Raw genomic sequence first — 19,824 nt, 5'->3', positions numbered from 1 at the left:
TCTGTTAAGCATCGAGATTCAGGCCAGAGTTTTAGGGTTATATAAGCCAATAAATGTCTCCTTATGTTTCAGCTATTTTGAGTTGGGTTTCTGTGACTTGAAACTGAAAGAGTTATAATACATTATAACACAGTCACTTTTTTTTCCTTTTTAAGTTTCTATTTCTACTTTGGGGATCAAAATAATAAAGAAAAATAATTTGGACAGGAGAACAAAGAACTGTAGAAAGGATACTGGATTTGAGGTTAGGAGATATGGTTTTGAGTTGTTACACAGAGAGATTAAATGACCTAGGACAAAATGATCTTTGCAGATCTGTTTTATCATTTATACTAAAATGGGTCTGAAATAATTGCTAAGGTCCTTCAAGGTATAAAACTCTTAAAATTTTATGAATATACAGATTGGATAACAGGCTTAAATACCATGTATTAGTGAAACAGTTTAGCCCAGGAGAATTAATGTGTTAGAAAAAATAAGAATGTTATATTTGGAGGTTTTTTTAAGCCAAAAAAGAGGATAATTATAGCTTACTTTGTTCGTTTGTTTGTTTGTATGCACTTCCATGTTTATTGTAGTTCACAATAGCCAAGATACGGAAACAACGTAAGTGTCCATCGAGAGATGAATGGATAAAAATGTATATATACATACAATGGAATACTACTCAGCCTTGAGAAAAAAGGAAATTCTGCCATTTTCGACACTACCAATGGACCTTGAGGACGTCATGCTAAGTGACATATGTCAGACAGAGAAAGACAAATACTGTACAATATCCCTTATATATGGAATCTTAAAAAACAAAACAAAACCAAAAACTGAACTGGAAAACAGCAGAATGATGGTTACCAAACGCTGGGGGTGGTGAGGGGATGGGAGAGATGATGTTTAAGGGTACATACTTACAGCTAGTAGATAAATAACTTCTGGAGATCTAATATAAAGTACAGGGATTACAGACAACAAAACTACATTATAAACATTAAAAACTTGCCAAAAGACAAGATCTTATGTGTTCCCACCACTAGAAGAAATGATACTTCTGTGGCACAACAGAGGTTAAGGCTACAATGGTAATCATACTGCGATATAAATGTATCAAATAAATATGTTGCACATCTTAAACTTACACACTGTTTTATGTCAATTATATCTCAATAATTAATCAAGGAATAAATTAAAAAATAAAAATGAAGCCTTAAACGGTTTTAAGCCCTACAGTAAAAATGTACCCATTCATAAGTGTGTCCTTATCTCCTTAGATACAATTTTAGACAACAACATTCTTAGTATCCTAATTTCTTTTAAGTTTTAAATGCTTCAGAATTGAAGGCTTCACATAAGACAAAGTTTTGTAACAAATAAATATTTGCAGAGCTGTTCTCAAGTGTCCAGCTATCCTGGCGTGGCATAGCAGAGAGTGCATATGTACTAATTCAAGTGTGTACTCTCAAACACTGCTCTTCCCCTGCCACCCAATAACAACAACAAAAAACAACCAATAAATTGTCATGAGTTTGTCAGGAAAACCAGAAAGAAGTCATAAATACATTTCTTTTCCTGTTACATCTACTTCGTTTGTTTTTCCTTACTTTGTTTTAAATGAAAAGAAAATGAGAAAATTTCATTAGGTTACCATATGGGGAAATTTAGTAAACAGACTAGAAAAAAATAATCTGATTATATATTAGAACATAAATTCATTCCTCAGAGACACTAGAAAATTTCCTCTTCTTGGGATCACTTAGAATAAAGTTAATATTTATTATTTCTAGAAGATAGAAGTCTTCATTAAAGGTAAGCTAATGAACTCACATAGAGAGATCACAATACATAAGAACTTTAATAACTGCTTCGAAAACAAACCCCCCCCCAAAAAGAAAATCAAAGCCTCAAAATTTTTTCCTGAGAGTTTAATCAAAGAAAGTAAGTATTAATGCTTACTTTACCTGCTACCATTCTAGAAGCAGGAAGACAAGAGAGACAAGAGAGACAAGAGACGAGAGAGAGAGGAGAGATTCTGGGTAAGAAGTTTCTCTCTCTAAATTCAGAAATTTTGGGAATCTTTCCAAAATATACACTTACCCCTACTGGTAGGATGTTTTAATTCTTTATTCATAGTCTGTAATAAATATTGTGAGTTATCTGCTTTAATTCTGAAGCATAAGTACAAATACAGACAGTGTAAGGCATAGATTAGATAGGAAGCAACCCTAGGAGCTTTATTGGGGTGGGAACCATCAACAGTTCATTTTAGAGTAATTTGCCACGTGCTCTTAAAGCAAAAGATCAAATATGCAAAGAAACGATTCCTAGAGAAGTATAACATAATTGCCTTCTTGTAAATTATTGAGTAAGAAAGTCTTCCCTCAAGTAGTTACACCACTCTCAGAAAACTTTTTTTTTTAAATAAGAGGCATCAGTTGTACTTCTCTGCAACATTCAAATCCTGAAGTATTATTTGGGTATTTTACTAACACAGCTGCACATCTTATGGTCAGTTGGCACCCACCACTCTGCCATCTAATTTGTACCAAGTCTGCTGAGAAAAATGTCAAGACTCTACCAGGTTAATTTGAGGAGAGTCTCTTCAAAGTCTATAAATCTTCACCAAAAACATGACAACTGGCTCCTCTTTCTTCAAAACAAGAGGGAGGAGGGGAAGGTGGCGGTGGGGACGGGGGGAGGGGGGGCAGAGAAGAGAAGGAGGAAGAGAAAGAGGGTGGGGGAGGAGGAGGAGAAACATTCTGCTCCTATAAAAATGTCACCAGAACACAATTTTCTTCAGCTTCTTAGTGTTTCTCCTTAGTTAAAATTAAGGCTACAGCAAAAGAACATTAAAGACATTTCTAATAAAATTAATCCTACACAAACTGATAAAATGTACATATCTCCTATAATAGTGGTTCACAATTACAAAAATGCAAATCTACAGACACAACCTATAATACTGGTAAGATAATAAATCTCTCTAACAGATATTTCAAGAATAAAACTACTTTGGATAGTCAATTATATTTATTATCAGATAACTTATTTCTGTGGAAGAATTCCACAGCTGTATAACAACAGCTCTACCACGCTCAGCTAAGTTTTCTTATGATAAGTTATATTCATTAAAGGTTAAAAAGAAAATATATATATATATATATATATATATATATATTTTTTTTTTTTTTTTTGCGGTACACGGGCCTCTCACTGTTGTGGCCTCTCCCGCTGCAGAGCACAGGCTCCGGACGCACAGGCTCAGCGGCCATGGCTCACGGACCCAGCCGCTCCGCGGCATGTAGGATCTTCCCGGACCGGGGCACGAACCCATGTCCCCTGCATCGGGAGGCGGACTCCCAACCACTACGCCCCCAGGGAAGCCCTAAAAATATATTATTATATATATTATTTCACTAGTACTCTTACCATTAGGTAAACATGTGATTTATTTGAAAATTCATAAGACAAATTCCAAAGATTTGAAGGAAGCCTGCAGCATTATATTTTTAACACCAACAAACTCAAGCTATCCTTATTCTAGTTAATCAGGGGTCTTTACTGCTCCAGAATCTATTTTTAAATATAAACTGAGGAGCCTTGTCAAAAGAGGCCAATTTCATCATCATTATGTGACCTTTCAGGAGAGCTTGACTCTGTGCAGAGATTAATTCTGAAGAGCTTCAAAACTCTTTTACAATTCCAGGATTTATGGACTTGATATTGTAGAAAGAAGTTCACCAGTGTGTCAGGGGATTCAAATTTTACTCTGAACACCGTCATTAATTGTTTGGATAATCCTGTTCAAAGCACTTCATTTTTCTGGGCCTCAGTTTTATCATCTATAAAATAAGAAATACTCCTGCAAAAAAAAAAAAGAAAAAAACCTCATAATCTTATGACTTTTATCTACTCTGTCTCACTTTCTAATGCTGTTTCAACCTATAATGGAAACAACACCATTTAGTAAAATACAGCTTTGTCAACAGCATCTGCCCATAAATGTCTTTTTGCCTTTTAAAATATACACAAGGATAAAGGCAGGAGCACAGTAGGATACTCCTTTAGAGCCTGTGAATAATTCATCCAAAAAATAGTCTAGGTATATTAATTAATCATGAGCTAATAAAATAAGCACAGCAGATCTTAATGATTTACTTTGACTTCAAGATGCTAAAGTGATCAATTTTGGCCAAATTACATAACTCTGAGTTTTAATGTCATGTAACAGCTAAACATAATTTTACTGAGTACATCCTTAGTAGTACATACAGAACTCCATTTTCTATTAACCCATCACCTTTCACTTGGGTGAGATTCTAACCTTTGAGAGGACAGAGAATATGCTGTGCCTGGAACAGTTCTGCTGATGATGTAGCTACTATTATTCTACCACATGACACTACAGGCTTTGCATTTTATTTTCATAAATACTTCTCTTGCTATCTTTTCACTCCGGCCTCTGTTTCACAACAATATCCCATGGGGCTTGCCATTTCATCAAATCTCCTCTCCTCTCCTCCACAGAGAAACAGAACGGACAATTGTATTACCAGATTGTGATGACTACAATATCTTGCCATTGAAAATTAAAATATGGCCTCATTTTTCATTATGTAGACATCTCTTGAATCTAACTTAAACAGAAAACAGAGAAAATAAAATACAATAAAGTTGAAGTATCCTTAGGTTTTACTTTTTCCTTGAACACGATGGGACAGAATATCCCAAGTGCTTCCTATATGGCTAGTTCTCACTATCAGAAGCATTCAGCCAACTATCCTGAAGAAGCACCCACGTCAGACAGAGTATATATTCACATATGCGGGGGTGGGTGGGTATAAGAGAGTAAGAGGGAGGGAAGTATGACGGGAGTGGGAGGTGTGTGTAAGAACATGTGAGAGCACAGCTTAGTTACAAAGGCTGGACCATTACAAATACCTTATTTGCCCCCCCAACTCAAAATTCTTGATTAAAGTAACCTACAAGGATACTGTAATGCCAAACAAACAAAAAAGTCACAGTGAACATGGTGAAGGCAAATATCTTAGAAATGGTCAAACATACTTGTAGTTTGCAACAGAAAAGTAAGACTGTTGTAGTATCTCTATCAAACAGTTTTATCCATTCCAAAAAAACAGACATTTTTTTCTAAAACTATGAAGCAGGTCATGAAAGGACTGGAGATACCACTTCTCTTCAGCATATGAAATCTCAGTTTAGCCAGCTACTAGTTTTCATCAAATACATGCATGGTGACACAAACAATAATTCCTATTTTGGAGTCCTTTTTGGAAACTTCAGCAGACAGTAACATTTTCAAAACGGTGAAGTTTCTCTGCCCAAAAAAAGTCCCCTGAAGAAATCTCAGTATTCTGTAGACAGAGTACACCTTAATGCCTGGCAAAACATCTGGTTTTGCTGCTTTGGTAAAGAGAGAAGTTCTACACGTCACTGTGACTCCATGCTTTGTTCACCAGTATGCACTGGTGTGTAAGACTCTACCATGAATCCCGAGAGAAAGCTTAGCTATTGTTGTAAAAGTATTCTATGACTTCATGAGAGCCAAGTCTTGAATCACAGACTGTACAAGAGGATTTGTCATGAAAAAATCTACTGTTGTGAAAGTTGCCAAATTCAGGAAAGCCAAGACTTTCAATCAAGGACTTAAGAGGTTTTGTCAAGAAGTGGGAGCAACTATGCAATTCTTTGCTACACATAAGTTCACTTGCTTTAGGAAGACAAATTCTATAGCTAGAATTTTACCTGCATAAAATACAAACTCATTAACACAGTTTAACTCTTCAATATTAAAACTAAACTGTGGAGTCATAATTTTTTCCTTCAAACACAGCATTATGCCAGAATCTTGCCAAAAAATGATCTCAATAACTAGAAGGCAAAGAAAATGATGCAACATGAATTAATCTGAAGAGTCTTATAAGAATTCTTATTTCTTGACACAAGTCTACTTTCATCTGGCAAAAAATAAAAAAATCTACAGAGTCCATTTGCTCTTTCATTCTTTCATGAGATGGGGAAACAAAGTCAAAACTAATTAGATATCAAAAATGACATAAAAGTTGCCAAGTCAAAGACAATGGCATAGTTTCAATGTGTTCTTTAAAAGCTAAATAATAGTAGCCCTTTCAGGAAAATTTACTACTGAGCAGAACTAAAGCTTAATTTTGGTTAATTTGTACCACTTGGATTTATTCAGCAGTCTCAAGTAGTGGCCACTGCCTGGCATAAAAAAAGAAAATGAGACATTATTCTTAAAGTATTTTTTACATTCTTTGTTAAAAAAAAATAATTTTCAGTGCAATTAAATACTATAAGCAAAATTTTATGCTCATGTACATGATGCACATTTTTTGTGGGAGAATAGAGTTTTCATCATATTTTTAAAAGGTATATAACATAAACAGTTTAAGAGCCCCTAACTTAAAGCTACTTCTGGCTGAACATTATACAACTTTTCTGTTTTTATTTTAAATTCTTTTTACCTGATTTCTTTTTGATTGCCAAAATATCTGCTGCTCATCAACCCTGTTTTAAATTTCTACCACTGCTCCTGTGACTGTATTTTAATTTGAGCCATCTCTCTAGGTTTTCTTCTCATTCAGTCTCTTTTCCCTGTGCTGCCCTATGTTTATTCACTTAAGTACAGAAAAATTTACCTTCTATATTTTTAATCAGTAAAAGCAATTGTTTCCCTCTAAATGAAGAAAGGATGAACCAAAGAAAACATCTCAGTCCTCTGCTCTGGAATTCATTCTAGTGCTATCATCCCAGGGTGCACACAGTATACAGAAATGTATGGCAAGTTAGTATAATCAACACTCACCAAAATCATGCATTAACAATAAGATTCAATTTTGTAAACTGTCACCAATAAACAGTGCTTTGGCATCCTTAGATATAATTCAAAAATGTAACAACGACAAGTAAAACAAGAAATGAGGAAGGAGTAAAGGAACCAGGAATCAATGCCATTATCCAGCTGAAAATGATGGCTATGATCACTTATGTTTCTGTTTTGAAGTTAAATTAAAAAGAAATTAGCTTAAACTGTAAGAGAACCTTCCTCATTGAGAAAATTATTAAAACTAGAATAAATTTTTCATATAAAATTAGGATGTCTTCCTCAATAGAGGTCTCTAAATGAGTTTTTCCATCTATCTGAAGTAGTTTGGTTTTTTTTCTTTCTTGGAGACAGAAATGTACAAAGTCTATTTGTAAGAAATGTAAACATGTTTTGCCATACTTAGTATCCAAAGAAATAAATCCCTTGAAAATCACTGTAAAAAATTCTCCCAAGAGTTCATTTTTTGCTTTCAAATGTACTACACAAATTAAATTTGTCAATGATTTTCAGCATAGTCTTTAGTCTTCTGAATAAGAGAAGAACCCTTGATTAATCTTAATTATAACCACACTTATGAGTATTCAAATCAAAGAATAATCTCTATGTATTTTAAAAGTAAAGATCACACTTTACTAGGTAATGGCATCCAAATTATTATCCAAAGACATTTTATTTTCAAGCAAGCTTCAGGAGTATCAAGCTTACTTTTGATCAATGTGCTGCTTTTTTAAATGCTTTGTAAAGATTTCATGATACCAAATATGCAATCCAGTTAATGGGTAAGATTTGCTAGCACGACATGAAAATGCTAGAATGAACAGAAAAATTGAATGAATCTGTCATTTGCTCATGTGAAAGTTAAGGTAGTATACTAATTTAAATGTTTAGAGGAAAGAAAATAAGGGTTAACAACTATCTTTTTAAAAATTTATTTTCCAATAAATTCTCAGATCTAGGAAGAATAAAGAAAAACACATCAAATATAACTTACCTTTTTGTCTCTGGTCCTTACTTCCCCATAGAAATCTAGGGCCTCTTGTGCCTTTAAAAATTTGCCCCGATGTAACAAATATGCGCAAATCATTACACCAGTTCGTCCCTTTCCAGCTTTACAGTGAATTGCTGCTACATGATTGTCATCTTCACTTAGCCATTGGTCAAGATCTTCACAAAAGGGTTTGATAAGTTCTAGCTGTGGTGGATTATGGTCTTCGAAAGGATACTGTGCAACTGTGGTAAAAAGATAACCTCAAATAAGAAAAAAATCTCTCCTGAATTGCTTATTAAAAGTAGGTTAACTTTAGAAATGTTGCATATAAACTTAACAGAGTTCTTCAAGAAAAACTGAACTCCAGAGGAAAATAATTTGTCTCATAATTTTCTAATTTTTGAATAGAAAATAGTCTCTCAACTCAAATTTATTCATTAGACAGGGAAACCAGGTATTATTTTCCTCACTTTATGAAGGAGGAAACTTTGCAATAGAGTAGCAAAGAAGTATCAGAGGTCACAACATATCAGAGGTGGAGGTAAACTCAAAATTAAATGTCACAGGAGCCTCTTATCAGGGCTCTCAATACATTTTCTAACAAAAGGAATTGTAACACTTATAATATTGCATAATCACAAAACATATATTCCAAAGAAAGTACAGATCACTAACAAATCAACAATGGAAAAGACTGCATTTTACACTTCATATAATAAAAACGTCAAACATGTTATTTTAAAGATGGTCTTGCAAATGTTAGTGTTGTATACACATGACTTTAAAGACATTTACAAAAGAAATTGAGAAAAAAAAAACCCAAGCTATAAAATGTATACAACTGTAGTAAAGTTTATCAAGCGAAGTTTCAGGTCTTTTCACATGAGTTATAAGAACTCAAAACTTCTCTGTTCCCTATAGTTAGAGTTGAGGTTTTTAAAAAATTTTTTCTAGAAATAGGACTTTAAATATATCACTACTAAATTTTATCTTATTGGTTCCACTCTATTAAGATTCTTAAAAATGCCGACTAACATTCAATGTACCTATCTTCTGTGTTATCTAAATATGTGAAAAGTATGTCCTTTATATCTTCAACCAAGTCATTCATAATGGGGTACAAGATACACTCAATTAAGCCTTTGGTGGGACAGAACAGCTCTTCAAGTAGACAATGACTACCATTACAGGGAATCATCAGGACAGCTTTTACTTAGTCATCTGCCCAGCTGTACCATCATTCCATCTTCATTTCCCCAGTGGCATACAAAAACATCCAGAAAAACCTGTTAAAGCTAGATAAACCTCGAGTAAAACACTCTTTGACCAGTAAGCAGTAGCCTAAATCCACTAAAAATGAAACATTCTTAGTAAATCTATCCTGGCTCTCACAGCCATTAGCACTTCTGAATTCTCAAACCAACTGTTTGAAAGTCCATTCTAAACATTTAGGAGGGATCAATGGCAAATATATCTATCTGTCAAGGCACCCACTTTCTCTTTTTGACTATCACGGCAGCATCTTGCCAAGCTTCTCAACTCTTCAGGTCTCTCATGGTTCAAAGCGTTCCACAAATAAAAATGAAAGTTTCTGTGGGCTCTGAGATAGAATTTACTACACCTGGAGAAGAACACATTTAAATCAACTCCTGCTCTCATCTATCAGGCTCCTCTTATCCATATTTCATTATACCCTTTTCCACCACGCAGGTCATGTTCCTCGATAGGAGTTAAGTTGTTCTTCTTTCTCCCTGTAATCTCTTACTGTTACACCAAGTGCATCAAACTGTAGGAATAACCCTCTCTTTATTCTACTGTTAGTCTAGGAATTTCTCCTAATTCTCAGTCTATTCTACAATTTAGTCTTCCTAGTACTACTGGCAGGTTTATATGATACTTGTTTCCAAAAACACAATAGCAAAATTAAATTTATTTTTCAAATTTTCTAAGACCATCTTTAAGATAAATATATCACTTAATAATTGAGATTATTTATTATTGGTATGACAGTAAGATTTAGACTGTTGGCTTCAAGTTATCAAACATAATACAGTGTATTTATGCCTACCTCTGCAGTTAAATTTGGCGGTATCATAATGTCTTTCAGCACATCTAAAAGAAAAGTTTAAATGTGATATAAAATTATCTTTTGCACTTGAGAAAAAAAAGTATATTAGTAGCAAACATTTTCTGAACCTTTATAATGTACCAAGCATTACGTTAAATGTCTTACATTAACTATTGCTTTTAATCTTAAGACTCCTGTGAAGTAGGTACTGTTATTATCCACATTTTACAATTAAGGAAATCAAGGCTGAAAATGTTAAGTATATACAATCAGAGCTTATACGTTTGCTTACAAAACTTATAATGCCACTAATATACAACATTGCAAATTCACTTGCGTCTATACCTTCACATTCCTTTTGTGAAAATTATATATGCTAATGGTCTTTATTTTTGATTTCACAAGATATGTGTAAACAACTAACTAGCTTCAATTTTATCTCTGCCTTATAATTGAGCATATACAGTTTTCTCAAACTATTACTACAAAAGATGTATGTTAAAAACAGTAAAATTATAAGGGCAAAGGAAAAGTAAAGAATAACTGAATAATGCTAACCTACTCAGACACAACACTTACTACATCTTTTAACCAGATCTTTCTCTCTTTAGAGAAGCCAAAGGTCATCTTTTTCAATAATCTCTCAGGTTATAAGTTTTAATTAAAGTCTGACAGTAATGAAAGACTAGTAAGTAAAATCAATATAGAATAGAAAAAAGTAATGTTGACTTAGCATTACTTACAGCATGCTAAAATTTGTCTTTTTAATAGTAGTCACGTTTGTTATCATGCACTGGCTGACTCATGATTAATAGGCCATGTTTATAGACATTAATAGGCTCAGAAAGGGATTCCATACATTAGCTTGTGGTCAGCAGCATTCTGGTACGTTCAACTACTAACCAAACCAGATATTTAAAAAATTATTTAAAATAAAAACTTAGCATTTTAAAACAAATAAAGGTCCATAGCCTCTGAATCTACCATTCCAAAATCCCCAAATTTTGAAGCATCTGAAACTTTCTCTTAACTGTATGGCAAACTCAATTGCAGCAGAACTTGATCTGAGTTTATGAGAATGTGTACTCCTTAATTAATAGGAATACACTTACAGCAAAGAGTGAAACATTTTATCCTAGGTACTGTTCCAAATCCCACTGGGGTGTTATACAATACAAAATATATGCTTCCATGTTACCTTTCTAAAAACTGAAAAATTCTGAATGCTGAAACACAACTAGCCCAAAGAATTTCACATAAGAGGTTATGGACCTGTGCTTTACATTTAGAAATCCTGAAATATCTGTAGAGTTCATCTATTTTAAACAATTTTTAAACTCAAATCCACATGAAGGTTGGGAATTCCCTGGTGCTCTCACTGCCGAGGACCTGGGTTCAATCCCTGGTCAGGGAACTAAGGTCCAACAAGCCAGGTGGTGCGGCAAAAATAAAAAAAAATCCGCATGAAGGTTGAACTAATTATAAGCAAACTGCAACCCACTAATTTCTAACTGGTCAGACCTGAAACAAATCAGCTTCTCATAATATTGCTGAAAACAAAGCTTTTCCATTTTAGCATACTATAATTTAGTATATTGAGTTTTGCTAGAAAGAAAATTTATTTAACAATGACATATGCACATATACGCATCCTTGCTAAATAATTTCATACTCGCTTTTATTAAAAAAAAAATGACAGGCAGAAAGAAGAGAACTGACCAAGAAAATAGTAACGTTTTACACTTTCTTTGGTACAGGTTAAAGAGGAGTATGGTCAATAGAGAAGAATCCTTAATGGAATATTTTATAAGGAATCATGTAAAATAGGGCTTACGAGGTGAGGGGAGAGGTATATACCAGGAAACAATTCTAAGAAACTGGTCTCATAAGAGCACAATAAAAAATAAACATTTTGAGTTTCATACAGCTTCAGTTATCTAAAATTCCTGTACATTTTTAGCAGCTCAAAATGTTTGGCTTGATAAACACTGCTGATAACTGCCTTCATACACTGATTCTCAAATATTATTAAGAGGAAAAAAATGGAGGGAAAGTGAAAATAATGAGCTACTAAATGTCTATTAGATGTGCATACCTTACAAAGTTTCCATGTTGTTAAATTCATCCTCACAATCATTTAACAGTTAATACTGTCTCCATTTTATGTATGAGAAAGCTAAAATCTAGAAGAGCATTACAAAACTGGCCCCAAACCACGATATGTAAATGGAAGAGCCCAGCACCTCTGATTACAAAAGTCAAACTTTTTTCAGTATTGTTCCATACTCCACGCATAATAAAAAATATAGAAGTTTAAAAAACAAAACAATAACAAATTTTAGTCAAAGTCAGCATTCCAACAAGAGCATTATTTGGCATAAAAGAACCAACAAATAGTGATAATGAAAACATGAAAAAATTGTGAAAATATCTACAGGTATGGATAGGGAGTATGTGAAAACATATACTGCGCCTGGTAGTGATAAAAGTGATCTGGGGAGTGGTTGGTCGGGCAAGAAAGAAGACTCTCTTAATTAAAACCTTCTCTGATGGGGCTTCCCTGGTGGCACAGTGGTTGAGAGTCTGCCTGCCAATGCCGGGGACACGGGTTCGTGCCCCAGTCCAGGAAGATCCCACATGCCGTGGAGCGGTGGGGACCGTGAGCCATGGCTGCTGAGCCTGCGCGTCCAGAGCCTGTGCTCCGCAACGGGAAAAAGACTCTCTTAATTAAAACCTTCTCTGATGGGGCTTCCCTGGTGATGCAGTGGTTAAGAACCTGTCTGCTAATGCAGGGGACAAAGGTTTGATCCCTGGTCCAGGAAGATCCCACATGCTGTGGAGCAGCTAAGCCCAGGCGCCACAACTGCTGAGCCTGTGCTCTGGAGCCCACGAGCCACAACTACTGAGCCTGTGCGCCACAACCGCTGAAGCCCTCATGCCTGGAGCCTGTGCTCTGCAGCAGGAGAGGCCACGGCAATGAGAGGCCTGTGCACCGCAACGAAGAGTAGGCCCCGCTCGCCGCAACTAGAGAAAGCCCACGCACAGCAACGAAGACCCAACGCAGCCAAAAATAAATAAATTGTAAAAATTTAAAAAAACAAAACACAAACTTTCTCTGATAACTGCACACACACACACACACAGAGTCCCTTGTAAATTTATGGTATATTAGTGATAAGACAAGTCTTTCAACAAACCAAAATTAAAGATACATGAATGGTAAATGGGATCTGACTAAGACAAGTGTATTTATACTTCCTTATAACTAGAACTCAAAAGATATCTTTTTTTAAATCATCACCTCATATTGGCTTATATAAGACAAGAGAAATAAAGATGCACTGAAAGAGAGCTTTTATGAAGCAGTAGACAGAAAGTGAAGAAAGGGATAAGATTAATAGGAAATGCTTCCAGAGAAATGAGACTCGTCATAGAATCAGCTAGGCATGTAGGTCTCTTCTTTACTCTCTTCAATGGAGCTATCCCTATCTTACAAAATAAAACTTAATAGATAAAAATTAACAACAGCTGAAGGTTTACCACAAATTGATGCATAGCTGTATGTCAAATAGAATATACCATGAAATACAGTCAACCTTTTAAAAATTAGTATCCAGTGAACATTTAACTTCCTCAAAGGCAAGAACTATAGTATATCTTTATACCCTATCTCCCCCCTCCTCCCCTTACCCCCACCAGAAGACAGATTACAGAGGAAAATACAAAAATGAAGTACACACACTTGCATAAAACGAACTGATTAATGTACTAAGTAATTCACCAAGTATACCTGAATTTGGTTAATGATATGAGGCTAATTTTGTCCTTTCTTAAAATAACTTACTGAATGCCTGATAATAGAGATATAAAGTTACAGTCAATTATTAGAAAGTCCACATTAAGAACTCTTCTTCACCCACATATGTCATATTTGCCATAAAAAGTTTAATATACTATTAAATACAGGTATGTCAAGTGCAAATATTTTAAGATCTTTCCATTTACATATGTTTGCAAAGACATACATCACATCTAATTAATATCCTAAAAATAAAAGAAACAAAATAGAAACATCTGCTACTTATCAGACTCACTTACCCAGAGCCAGAAATATAAACAGAGGTAGAAAAGTAAAGAAGACTGAAAAGTGACATCAGAAATCAAACCATGCTACAACTTGGTAGTTCTAGAAACTTCTGAAGAAAGTAAAATTTGGGGTGATTAAAACAAACAAACAAAAAAACAGAAAGGGAATACTGGCATCAACAGTGGATGGTCTGCTACCATATGTACCTGTGTGACCCTGTTCAACTCACTTAACTTCTCTAGGCCTCAGATTCCCCATCAGTAAAATGAGAAGGTTGGACTAAATGTTCTCTTTCAGGTACTTTCCAGTCTATGATTCCATTAAATGGATGGGGGAATAAGGGAGTTAAAATATGTGCACCAAAAGCTACTCTCAACTAATAATGAGACAGTTCATTAACTTGGGGGTCCGATGTTTGGATATACAAAAACAAATAGGCAATCAACTCTCCAGGCTAGATACCAATGCCAACTTTAACCATAATAACACAAGTGACCCACAATACTGACAGTACAAACCTGAGCCCTAAATTCTAGAAGCAGGAAGCCATTGCATACAGGAATGAAAAGAATTTCCTTTCCTTTCTTTGGATATAATGTTAAACTCAAATAAAGTTTTGAAATAAGGCAGAATCTGTCTTTAGTATCTTTCTATCTTTAGTAGAGAGTCTGGGACTCTCTACATGCCCAGTACTAAGAGTCTAAGCCTGAGGTGACTCATTTAGTGGACTCCAGCTTTTGACAGTTCATGTCCTGTTTGGTTTTTTGTTTGAAACTTAACTTCTGAATCCAGTTGTTCAAAAACTACAAAACTTTGTGGTTTTTATTTTCCTCCACAGAAACACTCTGGCACCTGTAACAAGAGTTTTTGTAGGAGAGGTTAATCCAGAAAAGAGAAAGATACTCGCACAGATCATTTGTTAAGTTGGAACCCACCTAAACTTAAGTTTCTACAGCACCTTTTACTTTCTTTCATCTTACTTATTACCACTACACCGTACACACACACACACACCAGAATCTGACCATAATGGATTATCTGCCATATTCTAGACAATATTATTGCCAACAAGCTTCTTACACGCCATTCTCTCTGCCTGCACTGCCATTTCCCCTCCTCCTAAGCCTCAGGTCAACCTCTATGATTCTTTTCACCCCAGCTCAAACATGCCATTCTTTATGAAACCTTCCCTACGGGGTGCAATGCACTATTTTGACTGTTGTCTACACAGCTCTCTTCTATACAAGAGTTACCTCTTCTATAATACTTTGTCTACCTTTCACATTAGACTATAATTACCTGAGGAATGGAACTACATCTTATTCACCTCTGCACTAACAAAATGTTGTAGAATGTCTAACATGTAGCAAGCCCTCAATAAATGTTTGCTTCTTTGTTCATCTGAGGAAATCAGTGACAACTCACTAAGAGATAGAATACTAGTGTCTACTTCACTCTCAGGTCTTCTGAAGTCTTATCAGAGTACAAAGATCACTAAATTAAAGATAAAAAAGCAACATCCCACAAGCCAATAAGGCACAGAGAATCTTTCATTTTTTTGGTGAATATCTGAAAGCCCATTGAACGCAGAAAAAATCCTTGTTCTTACATTTGATAAATAAACTCTACAGAAATTATAACAGTAAATTAGCATACATAACTTTAGATTAAAATTTTTTCCATTGCATAATTTATACATATCACATAGGAAAAATAAAAGCCAGGTAGAAACATAACACATTTTATGCACAATTTGTTTTTTTAATTAGAAAATGGTCAATATTTTGGGAAGGAAAAAATGGTCAAGAGCAAAAATGATAAGATATTTTCTTCACACTTTTCTTTCCTTCTTCTTCTATTTTACACCTCTACTCACAAAGTCAAAAGAAAAAATGAAAGGTTAAAGATAAGGTCAGCTAGCTGAATCAAGAGGCAATCCTTACATCCCTGCCCCAGACAAGAGAAACCACCCAATTCAACAATTTTAGTTAACTTATTTATTTTATATACAGTTAGAGAATATGCTAATAGCTTTTTCAATCAATTGATCTAGAGACACAGAATAAAATTATGTCTACTCTAGAAGCATCCCTCCATGGAAGATGGCATTAATGCTTTAGCAGAAGCTGTGTGTGAATTACACTTCAAGTTACCACATGGTTATGGGCCCAAAGATGGGCTAGATGCCAAGTCATTTAAAGCAGATCAAGTAACATGAATCTGTGCCAACATTGTTTTACCTCATCATTACACTTTCTAAATGACCTAACAATGCTCTCAATCAGACTTCTTGAACTAATTGTTTTAGGAATACAATTCTGTCAAAATATATCTTTACCTCATTCTAACAAGGAAATAACTTTCACTCAATAGTTATTTTAGAAGATATTTGCAAGCATACAAACAAGAAAACATACTTACAGATTGTATATCTTGTAATGGTTTTTATGCTTTGAATCCAAAAACCTTAAAACAAAACAAACAAACAAAAAGCCACCATTAACAAAAATGAGCTAACATTTGAAATTACATTACTACTATTGAGAAAAACCAAAAGACAGATTCTATTTTTCCTAATCTCAAATATCATTTAAGAAAAATAAATAAACTCCAATAAATAGTCTATCCATGGATTTAAACTAGTAATCAGGTCTTTCTTAATTATTACATTACACAGATTTATACAATCTGAAGTAAAGCCATAGCTCTTCATAAAATGAATATTTTCATAATCTCTCTTCAGCCTAACATAATGAGATTGAGTATTAAGAAATAACTTCTTTAAAAAGCAGCATTAGCATTTAGCTCAAGTTTACCTAGCTTATACAGTTTTGTGAGAAATAGTCACATGCAATCAAGAAATCTTAAAGATAATCCTGGAAATTCAGCCATCATTTTCTTTCAAACTAAAAACTTTTGATATTTGAAAGATGCAAGTAATAACTATTAGCTCTGTACAAAGTTTATTAAATATTTTCACATACATATTCTCATTTGATGCTCACAAACATCTGAGAGGTAGGTATCAAAGAAATTACAGGACTTGCCCAAGGTCATACAGCTAATACGTCAAAATAATACATCAAAAGACCAAAGACCTCTCCCCTCAACAATTAGTTAAGAAACTAAACAACTACAATTACAGCCAACACTTACTATATGCCAGGCACTATTTTAAATACTTTATGCATACAAATTTGTTTAATCCTGTAAGGTAGGTAATAGAGGGGTTAGAAAAGTATAAGGCTGAGGAAATAGAATAAATAGAAGAACAAATGGAAAACAGAAGAGAAGATTTTAGAAGATCTAAAGTCTAGGAGATTCAACATATGAATAGGCATCCCAGAGAAAAAAACAGAAAACACAGGAGAAGAAATCCAAGATATAATTCAAGAAAAATACCCAAAACTGAAGGCCATGAATTTCCAAACTGAAAGGGTATAATGAGTATTCAGCAATATTAAAACAGACCCAAATAAAGGCATACATATCTCACTGAAATTTCTGAATGCTGAAGACATAAACATAAGATCCTAGCTGCATGAGAGGAAACATGTTTCATAAAATGAATCTGGAATCCGAATAACATCATCCTTTTTAATGGCAATACCAGCAGCTAGAAAACAACTGGGCAAAACCTTCTGACTTAAAATTATTCCTAGCCTAGAATTCCATACCAAGATAGACTATAAAACAAGTGTGAATACATATATAATAAAGGCATTTTAAAATAAGCAAAGTCTCAAATAATTTTGCTTTCCACATATTCTCTCTCAGGAAGTTACTACAAGATGTGTTCCACCAAAACAAGGGTGGGAAACCGTGAAAGAAGATGACAAGTTCCAGAAACTGAAGAATCCAACACATGAGAAGAAAAAGGAGAATCCCCAGAATGAATAGTGAAGGGACATCTCGATTAGACAGTCATACAGCAAGCCTAGAGAACGACTGATCCAGATTAGGGCAGACCTGAAGGTTCCTGGAGAAGATGAAATTGATATAATAAAAAATGTGCTCAAACATATATAGAGATTTATACAACTAGGAGTAAGTTTAGGGATGAATTAAAGTTAAGAATGTAGAAACTAACCGAGAGAGAGAGAGAAAGAGAGAGAGAAAAAAGGAGGGAAGAAGGGATGGAGAGAGGGAGAATTGTAAATCCAGGGAAAACAAAATGTGTAGGAAAAACCAGTTATAATATACTGTATTGCTTAACTATGAATGACATTTATCTAGTCATAATGACATAAAAACCCAATATTGATATAACCAAAATTACAATATATTACTGGAAGAATGGGAGAATGAAAATATGTGGTTGGGTTAAGAGGGAAAGAAAAAAAGAGTCCATAAACTTGAATGTGAAAAATTATGTTACACAGTAATACAAGCAGTACTTATAACTTTATCACTAACTGATATGTCATACTACAGTTGATGAAGATATCAAAATATTATTTACAATCAACACTGCAAAAATTAACAGTCATTAGACCTGCCAACAGATTTGATTTAAATGTGTTAATAACTATTATTATATAAATGTTTTAAAATATTTTATAACAATTATAACCAAAACTAATATAATAGGCACATTTGTAATCCTATGAATTTTATTTTATGGATTTAAAATCATTTTAAGAAAGGGTTCATAAGCTTCACCAGACTGTCAAAAAGGTGCATGGCCTAAGATTAAGAACTCTTGCCACAGGGCATAGGGAAACAAAGGAAAATAACTACCTTTTTTTTTTTTTTGTGGCAGTGGTTGTTAATAAACCCTATAGAACTATTTGATTTTAGTATTTCATGTGTACAACTTTTTTAAAGTAAATATTTAAGGTATGTGTAACTTTTTATAATTCTTTGCTTTAACCCACTACTTCAACCAACCCAGGACGCACTGATTCTGCTACAGACTTCTACTGAGCTATAAATATATTACAGGAAAAAGTGGTTTGTTACAGACCCTTTCACTCCTGTCTGTTCCACCCTCTTTATCTTCTATATTCCTGTACCTTTTTCTCAATTTTTACTTTTGGATTTTTCTTTAAATTGAGGTAAAAATTTACATACAGTGAAATAGACAGATCTTAGGTGTACAATTCTATAAGTTTTGTAACAACCACTCTAATCAAAATATAGAACACTTCTACCACCCCAGAAAATTCCCTCATGCCCGTTTTCAGTCAAGCCCCACCAAGCTCTCAGGTAGCTACTACTATTACCATATATTAGTTTGGCCTTGTTCTTTAATTTCATGTAATTGTAATCATGTAATATGCATTCTTTTTAAACTGATTTCCTTCACTTAATGTTTTTCGAATTTACCCATGTTGTTACATGTATGGATAGTTCATTCTTTTTATTCTATTATTCCGCTGCATGAACATAACACCATTTGTTTATCCATTCTCCTTTGATGGATATCTGGGATGTTTACAGTTTGGGGTTATTATGAATAAAGTGCATAAACATTCTCGTGCAAGTCTTTTGGGGGACATATGCTTTCATTTCCTTGAGTAAATAACAGCTAGGAGTAGAACTGCTGGGTCACAGAGGAGACAGGGTGCGTGCATATTTAACTCTATAAGAAACTACTGAACAGTTTTCAAAAGCAGCTATACCATTCTACAGTCCTACCAACATTTTAAGAGTTCCAGTTGCTCCACAGTCTCATCAATATTTGGTGTTGTCAGCTTTTTAAAATTCTAGTCCTTCATTTGTTTATTAGCCATTTTTACACTTTCTTCTTTGAAATGTCTGTTTAAGTCACTGGCTCATTTCTTCCCCCAACTGGATTATTTGTCTTTTTTATTATTGAT

General features: G+C 34.2%; 1 protein-coding gene across 1 annotated transcript in view; it reads right to left on the bottom strand.

The window, feature by feature from the left end:
* Positions 1-19,824, bottom strand: part of PTEN (phosphatase and tensin homolog) — an 86,286-nt gene that overhangs the window by 18,893 nt on the left and 47,569 nt on the right. Inside the window, exons 3-5 of the mRNA NM_001309477.1 lie at positions 16,424-16,468; positions 9,916-9,959; positions 7,851-8,089 (exon numbers count right to left, since the gene is read on the bottom strand). Of these exons, the coding sequence (NP_001296406.1) occupies positions 7,851-8,089; positions 9,916-9,959; positions 16,424-16,468 (328 nt within the window). The remainder of the gene's footprint in view (positions 1-7,850; positions 8,090-9,915; positions 9,960-16,423; positions 16,469-19,824) is intronic.

This window comes from Orcinus orca, chromosome 14, assembly GCF_937001465.1.
Source record: "Orcinus orca chromosome 14, mOrcOrc1.1, whole genome shotgun sequence".
Taxonomy (NCBI): Eukaryota; Metazoa; Chordata; class Mammalia; order Artiodactyla; family Delphinidae; genus Orcinus; species Orcinus orca.
This window is presented reverse-complemented; position numbering and strand designations above follow the sequence as displayed.